The 11,458-nt window shown below is 51.6% G+C and overlaps 1 protein-coding gene across 1 annotated transcript; it reads left to right on the plus strand.

Annotated features, from left to right (window-relative positions):
- Positions 1-1,328: 1,328 nt before the first annotated feature.
- COL26b_001829 (uncharacterized protein) lies at positions 1,329-3,383 on the plus strand (the record flags this gene model as incomplete). Its single annotated transcript, XM_053174766.1, has 1 exon — positions 1,329-3,383. The coding sequence occupies one exon, from the start codon at positions 1,329-1,331 to the stop codon at positions 3,381-3,383; it is 2,055 nt and encodes a 684-aa protein (XP_053041389.1).
- Positions 3,384-11,458: the final 8,075 nt, after the last annotated feature.

The following is an 11,458-nucleotide window of genomic DNA, read 5'->3' on the forward strand; positions in this document are numbered from 1 at the left end:
TGCCTCGGAAGGCGGTCAAGCAGCCCAACAAGCAGGCACCCTCCTCGGGGCATCAGACGAAGGGAAAGGGGCTGCTTACCTACTTGCCAGAAGCAAGCCGTGGGCGGGAACGGCCGCCGCTTAACTGTAAGTGTACAAGGCGGCGTCCGTCATAGCACAGAGGTTGATGGTGGTGTCGCCGCCGCAGCCACTGCAGCGTCAAGCTTTCCTTCAAATCGGCCCACAACCTCAGTTTTGTTTCACTTAACCTCAGGCACCGGACGCCGTCGATCCTCAATGCCTCAGAGCCTGGACTTCAGACGGAGCCTGACTAACCCTGCAGCCAGATGTCCGGCTTGCCCTGTCGTCAAGGTATGCGCGACTGGCGAACACAATGCGTGCGCATCAAGTTGGAACATGTGGATACCAAGGGGAAGCGATGTATATGCTCGTCTGCCCAGGGTCTGGTAAGAATTTGCGAATATGACGAAGCGAGAGGTTTTAGGAGGCTTTGGAACTACTGGTGGGAGTACGCGTGGAATGATCAACATGCTCCTTTAAATGTTTATATGTTCGATTTGGCGGTCTTATGTCTCGGAAGCCAGTAGCTCATTTATCGCAAGCAGATCTCCGGGGCCGCCGGACTCGGGCCGCCGCGTCCTGGATCCGGACCGGTTCGGACATAACATGAGCAGGAGCTCCAGATTCTACCGCTTCGGATGGGACAATACCCAGTGGATTTAAATCAAAATTACAGCCAAAGTGAGAAATTCATTGAAAGGAATAAAATTTCTGCCATAGTGAGGCATCTGAAACCAGTCTGAACGGAATCATGAATGCAACCTCTTGGCTCTACCAAACATGGCAACTTGGCTCGTGACTCTTCAAAAGAACCACCAGCACCCAACAAAATGAGCCTGAGATGCTGAGCCTCCAGTATGTAACCTGCCGACCAAATCCCATACACACGTGGTCCTACATGTCCTCGGAAAGAAGACTGTGAAGTCCAAAGAACAGCCCCGATGTGGGCACTGGCCAGTCGGCCCCGGGCGACTCGGTGGGCTTCCGGGGATAAGCGGATAAAGCGGGCTCGAGTCGGTACTCAATTCGCCGACGGAAATTTCCACCACCACTGTGGCACCTGTTATCGTCATTGATCTGCCTACCTGTTCCCAGCCATCACAGATCCGGCACTGGCCGGCCGCGAACACCCTCTTTCCCCCAAGCTTACTTTTTTCTTTCCCGTTCCCTTTCCTTCACCCCGCGCAACAAACGACAGAGGTCAAGGATATGGGAGCTTGCAACTTCCTCCTCCCTCAATACCTCGCCCAAGCATGATGCGCCAAAGCATGGCCGCCCTCTCCGCGAGGCCAGCGGCGTCCCGCTGCCTCCAAGTCTCCCCCGCGGCGCGCATCCTCAACCCATCCATCCGCTTGCGCCCCTCCACGACGACACGACCACAACCACCCGGCACAACAGCATCAGCAGCGTCACGACGCCCAATCCACTCGACATCCCGCAGCGGATCCCGCTATGAACCCCTCCGCCCGCCGTCCCCCGCCTCCCTCGGCGCCCCGAAGCGCGCCCGCACATACCCCAAGGGCCGCAAATGGACCCGCCGCCTGCTCGTCCTCTCCGCCGCCGTCGGCACCGTCTACCTCCTCGACTCCCACATCTACGCCTCCGGCCTCGGCCGCTCCCTCCGCACCTTCGGCACCGGCCTCCTCGTCGCCCTCGACTACAAGCTCAACTTCCGCCCCGTCCCGCTCACCGGCGGCTCCGTCCAGGACCTGCACCGCCGCAACGCCGAGCGCCTGTTCGACCTGCTCCGGCACAACGGCGGGCTGTACCTCAAGATCGGCCAGGCCATCGCCATGCAGAGCGCCGTGCTGCCGCCCGAGTTCCAGAAGATGTTCGCGCGCATGTTCGACGACGCGCCGCAGGGCGAGTGGTCCGACGTCGAGGCCGTCATCCGCGAGGACTTTGGCGGGCGCTCCGTTGAGGAGGTCTTCGGCGTCAGCTTCCGCGGGGAAGAAGGCAAGGGCCTGATGGAGCGCCGCGCGAGAGCCAGCGCCAGCGTCGCGCAGGTGCACTGGGCGCGGCTGCCGGACGGCCGGGAGGTGGCGATCAAGATCCAGAAGCGCGAGATCGCGAAGCAGATCTCGTGGGACCTGTGGGCGTTCAAGACGGTCGCGTGGATCTACAGCCGGTGGTTCGACCTGCCGCTGTACAGCCTCGTGCCCTTCATCACGGAGCGGCTCGAGCTCGAGACGGACTTTGAGAACGAGGCCAAGAACTCGGAGACGATGCGCGCGCTGATCGACGGCGAGCGCAGCCTGCGCGGCCGCGTGTACGTGCCGAAAGTGTATCCGGAGCTGTCGACGAAGCGCGTCATGACGACGGAGTGGATCGAGGGCGTGCGGCTGTGGGACAAGCAGGGCATCAACGGCCGCTGGCTCGGCGGGTACGGGAACGGGTCGCCGGGCGTCAAGGGCGCGACGACACTCGATGCCCCCGACGCGGCGGCCGTGCGGCGGGAGCTCCGCGAGCGGCCTTACCGGGAGCAGCTGAAGCCCGAGCGCGGGGAGTGGCGGGGCCGGCGCGGGCGCGGCGGGCTGGGGCTGAGCAGCAAGGAGGTGATGACGACGATGGTGGACCTGTTCTCGGCGCAGATCTTCAAATGGGGCGTGGTGCACTGCGACCCGCACCCGGGCAACATCTTCATCCGGCGGCTGCCGAGCGGGCGGGCGGAGCTGGTGCTCATCGACCACGGGCTGTACGTGTACATGAGCCCGGCGTTCCGGCACCAGTACGGCGTGTTCTGGAAAGCGCTGATGACGTTCGACAACAAGACGATCGAGCAGGTGACGGAGGCGTGGGGGATCAAGGCGGCGGACCTGTTTGCGAGCGCGACGCTGATGCGGCCGTACGAGGGCGGGGACGAGCGCACGCGCAACGGCATCATGAAGGAGCTCGAGGGCAAGACGCCGGCGGAGCGGCACTACGAGATGCAGCAGCGGATGAAGCAGGGTATCCGGGATATGCTGGCCGACGAGGAGAAGTGGCCGAAGGAGCTGATTTTCATCGGGAGGAACATGCGCATCGTGCAGGGGAATAATCAGTACCTCGGCAGTCCCGTGAACCGCGTCAAGATGATGGGCCAGTGGGCGTCGCGGAGCCTGTACGAGGACCCGAACCTGCCGTGGGCGAGGAGGGTCGGCAACGCGTGGAGGCATTTCGTGTTCAAGGGGGTACTGGCGCTGACGGACGTCGCGTTTTACTTTTTCAAGATCAGGCAGTGGCTAGGTTTTGGTGGAGGCATGGAGGATGAGATGGAGAAGAGGATGAAGGATATCGCGCAAGATTTCGGTGTTGAACTGCAGCATGAGGTGTTTGAGGGGTAGAAGGCGATAGATGTTGTTGGCCGATAGACGTTTTGTCTAGAGAAGAGAGGAGGTTAAGTGTTTTGTTATAGACTTTTTCCGCCGGTGTAGAGGCGCGGGTTTCGGTAAACGGGGAGACCTAGAGGAAAAGATACCACTCATGACTTCACTGAAAGGGTTCATGTCATTTGAAGGACGTCTTTCGATTATTTTACGATGCTACTTGTCTGGGCTTCTTGCTCTTCGGCGAGAGTCCAGGATGGCCTCCAAAGCTTGGTTGCCCTATATAAAAAGCCTGTCAACACGTGTCGACCAAAAGCTGAGCCGAGCAATAATTGCCCCTTTGTCATTGTGCGTGGTTTAACAGACTACATGGCTCACTGGATGTGGGGTTTATCCCGCTACGCGAGGCAATCATTAGAGCTCAACCCCGGTGACATATGAGCTGAACATGTCTCAGATTGAATACTTGTGAGACGAGGGAAATGTAAGAGAGCGGTGATGTCGAAATAGAAGAGGTCTGACGAGTTTACGGCCCGCACCGAGGAGCACAGCAGTTTATCCAGGGATCGTCGCCATGTCGAAGAATTGGGCCTTGAGTGTCTCTGTTACTTGATCTGTAAGGTTATTTTGGCTTCAGGAGACAGCGCCTTTATATCTTGTGAAGAAGACTTGTAAACATCACTTGGGAGAATATACTGCTATGCAGATTCAGTGTCCGTTAGGGGTTTATTATCGAGGACGTAGAAATCAGATTGGATTGCTGCGCATTTGTTGCGAGACTTGGGTTCTGTACTGCGTGCTGAATCACGGTTTCCAGAGTCACGAGCGCCAAGCTGAGGGGCACCGTTGATGCCGTATAAATTTCGCTTTTTGACACTTAGTACCGATGCGAGTAAATATGCGAATATCGTAGTTCGCACTACGAGGTTCGCATTGTCGAGCTGTTTCTGCCCCTAAAGAGAGGCTGACATGCCGTGCGCAGTCAGCCGTCTTATCCAACGTCGCCGATACAATAAAGCAGATTTGCTATCGTCAGCTGAGTATTCCTTATTACATTACTCTTCGAAAGAGAAGGGCGGAGGACTATGGGTAATACCTCTGGGGTGGTAATTTCGTGAGACTTTCTGCTGACGTCCAGTCCTGGATCAACAACAGATCTCCTCCGGGTCGGAATGCTTGGCATCATGGATTACATCAGATACTATCTTGCTGAGGCTCTATGGTCGTGGGGCATGGAGCCGACTAATATAGGCCCGCAATACAATCTCACGGACAACTCAGAATAACAGCACGGATGCCCGACAACAAACCCGGCTGACAACCACTCCAAGACGAGGAGGATTCTACTAGATTTCTGTACCGCAGTAAGTTGAGGACTTGGAGTCGCAGCAATGAATGCCTACATCTTGAAAACCTACCTCTCTTTCAAGTTAATCATGATGTTCTCTACACATGAGTTTTCATTCACAATGATATATTGTTGTCAAATCTGTTGAAGGCCATGGTGGTTTACTGAAGTAGCAGCTCAGGTAAGGCCTGGTTGATACAACACCTTGATGGACACCGTAGCCTTCAGTTCTCACGATTTTGCGTGGTGTTCATCATCGTCTCCTAGAGTGTACCTCCGTTGAGTATTCTATGGCGGAGCAAGCTTCGCAGTCTTTACCTGTGGTTTGAGAAAGACGTATATGACTGATGTTTTCAGTCCTTCATGCTGAAGTTGAGCCTTCCTCAAAGTAATGAACTACAATCCCTGGGATATTTGCCTCTGTGTTGTTAGGATTCTGTCAGAATCGAAAGTAAGCCTCGTCTTATATACTACACATATACGATGATACTCTCAGAGTGTGATTCCACCCTCGGCGGTCCCACGTCCACATCCGGCCACCTAGTCATCTGAGAATGCCCAAACGCGTTGAGTAAGTCGGTGTATAAAATGGAAAAAATGGAAATTTTGACTTAGAATCAATAGCAATTGTCGTCTCCCTTTCAGAAGTCCAAGCCAATTCGCAAATTTGCCGTTATAGTAAGGGCAGATGCACAATACTTCGTGTGCAACAGTGTGTGCTGTCTATGACCATCGTCTGCTTCATCTGATAAGTATTCGAACAGAATACTGTACAAATTACAGCTGAATATGCCGCTGACTGCCAGTAGCCACTTGCGTTCGGCGACATGTGGACTACCCGCCAACAAGCAACTTCTGAGCCTGTTGGGACCTAGGCAAGAATATCGCGAATCTCGTCCTCTCGCGCGAACAGACCTTCTTTGCCCTTCTTACCACAGATATTTTCCGTGTTTCTCTCACGTTTTCCATAACCGCTGGCTTCTATGTCTTTTATAATGATACAAGGTCCTTTTGCTGCTGTGGTAAAGTAGCAATCGTCATATTCCGTACCTAGTCTCACTGGTGAGATGAAGTGGAATAACCCAGCTATCTTATTATAAATGAATCTGCAACATCATGAATATCACGCCTATATTCAGACAATACATTCTTGCTCAAGTTAACATAGACATAAAAATGTTGCTATTATGTCAACTTAGACTGACCATCAGAAGAATCAAAGCGCGGTGAACCTATTGGTCAGCATGCTGATTTAAGCCTGGTAGTTCTCACGCACATCACATTATGTTTCAACATCACAGACCAAATCACAGCCTTCCTACATTTCAATGCCACATCTCTTGAGAATACAACTGTGTGCGTGGACCTAATAGGCAAGGCGACCTGAGGAACATCAACAAAGGCCATTTTCGATTGCTCATCACTTAGTACTCAGCCTGCAAAATGCCATCAACATGTCTTAGCAGCGCGTCCAGTCTACCAGTTTCTTGGATTATTTTTTGTTAACCAGCTCATTTGCGGTTGGGAAAGCGTCTGTGACAAAGACCCATCAGTCTTTTAAATAAACCGCGCCGGCATGTGAATGCTCGTTGACCACTTCATACTCCCACCATTGCTACTCTAAGACACAAAGCAATTCTAGAAGCCAGAGTCAAGAGTTTAAGGAACTTGTGAACTGGGTGTGTGACAGATGATGTACCTCACTGCGCAGGTGATCTCAATACCTTCACGATATTCAAAACCTAGCTTCGTTAGTATTCTCGCCTCAATATCTGCAGGATGATATGAGATACAGAGGATGTATAAGATAATAGACTACAACCTTTCATTTTAGATTGAAGAAATCTGATCTTTCGGTCAGTAGGTAAGTTGGTTCACTCATCATTAATACACTATGAAGACAAGAAATCTAAGTAGCTGCTGTGTTTAATTGTTGCTGGTCTTTTCTTAATTGTAACGCCTCAGCAGATATACCCTTCGTAGCCTAGAATGTCAGCAGATCACCTTTATTCTGAGGAGGAAGAGGCTCTTAGATAAAAGGCTCAGCAAGTTATAGAGGTTCTTGAGCAACAGCAGAAACGACAATTTGTCCTCCACCTAGAAACGCTTCAGGCGAATGCCCCTTTAGGCTCTCTAACCTCTAAGGTGTTCTTTGGCACAGCTACATCAGTAAGTTTTGCCTGTAAGATGTTATCATCAGCTCCGTCCGGCGATTAACCTACATTAATACCTTGGGATTAAGAGCGATTAAGCTTCTTGGCTAAGATGACTACGACAACAACAGTGGAAAGCGTTCAGATGACTGCTATCATGTTCTGTAATAAGCTCAGTGTCGTACTAGTTGAAGTGAAGTTATTAGATTTGAGAATCTCTGAATATAATAACGGACTGCCGTGTTTTATACGCTGCAGCCTAGGTATCCTACATGAAGCGTATCTATGGATATTCGAGTATTGTTGGTATATTCTACCTGCCCTTGGTCTGACTTTTTGTAGTAGAAAACAGCTCTAAGAGCTACGCAATATGAAAATCAGCCAGCAACGGAGCGGCAAATGACGCTTCTCATACAACACTTCTTTCAACCCCAGACGCTAATGATTTCTACCCCCGTTTCGCAGGCTCTAGCAATAACGCCACCAGTGATTTTGATCCCCAGCTTCCGCTTGACAGCGTTTATCGGCATCCAGTACCTCTTGCAAGAGTTTCTGTCAATGAAGTATTCGCCCAGTTGACATGCGAGTGTCTTTGATGCATGACATCTGGCGGAAGGCCTACCCCGACAAGAACAGTATCATGAGGGCCGAAGATTCATAAGGAATTTAAGTCATATGTTTGCCTATTACAGCAGCAACATTCTGGGCTGCCGAATCTGTATAATATTCATTCAACAAACAGAGCTGCAGAATATACTGATGTGTCTCTTTGACGTTCCAAAGCAGGTGACGAATGCTTATTTAGATCCCAACAGATTTCACATCACTGATCAACCAGTAAATCAAGCTCTTTGTCGATCCAACGTACAAGATCGTCTCTCGGAGCCTTTCGGTTCCTACGGCCAGCATCGACAACAAATCCGCACAAGTGCAAGCGACAAGTGTGCACATGCTATAAACAACAGACTTGGAAGTGTTCCACACCACACAATCGATGGACGAGACAGATCCACGGCGCCTTGGTAGCTGCGAATAGCCGCATTGATTGTTTTCAGTAGCTGCCATTAGTGCGTTGAAACCCTGGGTATTCCGAGCTTACACATAAATTGCTGGCCATCCAAATCTATTACCGGAAGTCAATTGCATTTATCTACATTATTCATGTCCCAGCGTTGAGACTATGATGGCTTTCTCGCGTTTCTCGCACACTATGACGAATCGGGTCGAGATATTTAATCAACATCCTAGGCCGAAATCTCCCATGGCAAATTTCCCATGCAATGTGGCGTTTGTTTGATAATGCGACTGTAGTCTTTGCGCAATCCAGTCTTTAAGCCCAAACCAAGGACCCCGAATCGAGAAGCCCTTGTCGTCAAGTCACGTACCACAATTGCGGTAGATCGACTTCCCTCTGCCCGAGAGTATGCTGGTTGAATACCATAATGACAAAGGTAAGAAAGTCTCATTAGAGAGCTGGGAATCTGCGGCTCTCAGACGTGTCAGGTACTTTGCGAGCAATTGTTCTCGATTCTTACCGAGTTCAGGTACCCACCATTATAGAGGCATCAGGCTCCATTGCTCGCCCATAGACGACCTGTGCCGGCAAGGCTTGTTGAAATACTAGCATCTACGGCTCTATACCTCAGACATAGAGTAATTGAGAGGCCTTCAAGGACAGGTCCAGTACTTATCTCTAGAACGCAATGGGTCGTGTCCATTTTCGCCGCTGGAAGGCAATGTAGCGGGCTTTGTCTGTCGAATCCCAATCGCGTGTACTGCCAGGTTGCGCCTCACCACTCTGAGCATCTTAGCCATGTTTACATACGTATTTTACATACGTAGCACAACCCATGAGCCCGAAAAAGGGCTTTGACTTTCACTTACTCAGTCTGGAATACATGCAAAGTAACGATACACGAGAGTAGCGAACCCAGGTTGGAAAGCAGTTGTCACAGGCCCGGGCGATAGATGGTGCTATGAGAAGATTGCGTAAAGTATCCCGAGAGTCCTCTGGGCAGGAATAATTTGCATCTACCATAACAATTGCCCAAGAAATCACTTAGTTCAGAATGACAAGATATCAGCCTCGGTCAAACCTCCTGGTCCAGCACGCTGCCAGGCGCAATATCGCATCGAAGACTGGCAAAAGTCGGCACATCACCTTACACGATGAGTGATGTTTTGTATAAATACTTCCTAAGATACCTTACATTGGGAAGCCCATGGACACTGCGACCACTCGTCTCCAATGTCTACCGGGAGGCACTGCGAGATGGACTTTGGTCTTGGGCAATTCCGTAGCCCCCGATGGCAGCTTCTCAATATATTCAATGTGTAAAGTGACGCTATAGCTCGGTATCTTGAGAGTAGTATCAGCGCATAGGCTGACCATGGATGGGATGACGGAAGACGTAAGGTGGCTCGAAGAATCCTTAGAGGAGGCGTTGCGCCAACGGCTCGAGACATTGAAGCTGTCCGCCTTTCACAACGCGACTTATGGTTGGGGGTGATTTTGCAGAATTACATGTTGGAAAGGAGATTGCTTCTATTAAATGAAAAAATGAACACGATGCGTGAAATCGCACATCACTAGCCGAGAGAGCCTGCCGTTCTCACTTCGAAATGTGTTGCTCATGCCGGACAATGGGAACTGCCTCATTCGGTTGTATAAAAAGATGGAAGTTTGGCACAGGATCGATGCGGGCACAATCTGGAAGGCATGGACCCCCACGGAATCCGAATATGGCATTCTTCCATTGCTCTACTGTGAGCCTTGGCCCTCTCAACACGACCAACCGAAGCATACTAGGCCAATCTAGTCAGGTTTTCTTTCGCCGTCGAGCAACTTTTCTAGTCGTTGATGATACGCCCCTGTATACAATGCACTTCATTCCGACGAGGTGGAAGGCCCACAGTTGGTGAAGTACACCAGCAGCCTACGTCGAAGGCGCAAGACGATCACCAGTCCCGACTATATCAAGTTTGCCACAGGAGGGAAACAGCACTGTCGACAACAATTTCTCTTCTGGTTGTGTCTGATCGAGGTCTTTCATACTAGCCCACGTACCCCTGATTGGTTAAGCCAGACCGGGACGCACTCCGGACGGTGGCTTCAAAGCTCATCATCCTCTGGACTCTGTCCGCATTGGAGTATTCAACCTAAACCAACGCATGCGGCACTATTCCACAGAGACCTTGAGAGCAATGACTTGGGCTTGCTGGCTTGTCGCCGCTCAGGAAACTGGTCAGTCTGCGTTTCCAGAGACACATGTTATTGCATCATGCTGGGTCCATCAATTAATCATACAACAAATACAAGTGATGTGTGTAATGCCAGCACAGTCTACTAAGTGTTGTTAGAGCCGTCAGATTACTCAGCCAAACGAAGGAAAATCCTACAGCAAGGAGAAGAACTGGGAGGTTGACAAGACCCTTTTGAGCAATGCAGGGATCGAGATCTCAGAACCCTGAAGGGTCCAAGAGAGGCTCAAGTATTGGCAATAAGTACGCCGTACCCGAAAGGCAGAATCAGCCATCGGACTCGGCCGCATCATCGGGCCTCTTCAACCAGCCACAAACTCTCACTCTCACTTCAGCTTGCTGTCGAGGACAAGCATGTTGTTACTATCGGCTCGTTGGGCCCCTTTGCGACTCTCCCTACTCCCCGAGCTCCCAACAACAACCACACACAAAGCTGACTAGGACACCATTCTTCTTACCCCTGGCGTGAGCAAGGGAGAGGGAGAACACACGCATGTTCTTTCAAACAACCCCCCGCGCCCCGTTGCCGAACCCCGTCGGTTTCCTCCGGGTTGGGGACACATAAGGCTGAAGCGAACAGTGAACACCACCACCACCACCAGCCATTACCAGTCCGGAAACCTTGAGCGCCCCTATCCGAGTCGAGTCGGGGGCGAGCCAGGTTTCTCTACAAGCTGGGTGAGCCTGGCTGTTTATAAATTGTGCAATGGTGTAAATTGCCCGGAACGTGTCATGTTTGCTGTCAAGTCGTAGGTGTGTGTGAGGGTGTTATGCGAGTTGAGGGCTCCCGGAAAAGAGCCCCCAAACACCTAGGACAGGCAGCTGACAAACGGCAGAAGCTCTGTCATGAGTAAGACGTATTGAACCTCCTCTGGACATCGCTTGTACAAATGTCCGGTCCCTACTGCGAGTAGACGCTACTGGCAACCAAAGGGACGAGCCGACAGCGCTGTGACTACCAGATATACATATATCCGACTACCTCAGTCGGATTAACTCGAAAGCTACATGCAAGACGAAGGCGCAAGCGGGAGATGCAGAAGCCAGCGGGCCGAATTGGTGAAGGGGGGCGGCGGCGGCGGCAGCCCGAGCGAGAGGAGCAGGGCGTCTGGGCACAGAACTCCTGGGGTTCGGAAACTGTTTCCGCGATATTGCGGCTCACGGGATGTTCCCGGGCATTTGTTTAATGGAGGACTGCGCTCTGGGGTGGCTTCACTTGATCAAACCTTCGGGTCATTGGCTCCGAAGTGAGTGTGCTGTGCAGTCAAAAGGGGGTAATAACAAGAGGCAATATGGCAATGTATTCTCGCATTTGGCCGTAATGTCTTGAA

The sequence above is a fragment of the Colletotrichum chrysophilum genome (assembly GCF_026319265.1).
Source record: "Colletotrichum chrysophilum strain AFK26 chromosome Unknown scaffold_8, whole genome shotgun sequence".
In the NCBI taxonomy this organism is placed as follows: domain Eukaryota; kingdom Fungi; phylum Ascomycota; class Sordariomycetes; order Glomerellales; family Glomerellaceae; genus Colletotrichum; species Colletotrichum chrysophilum.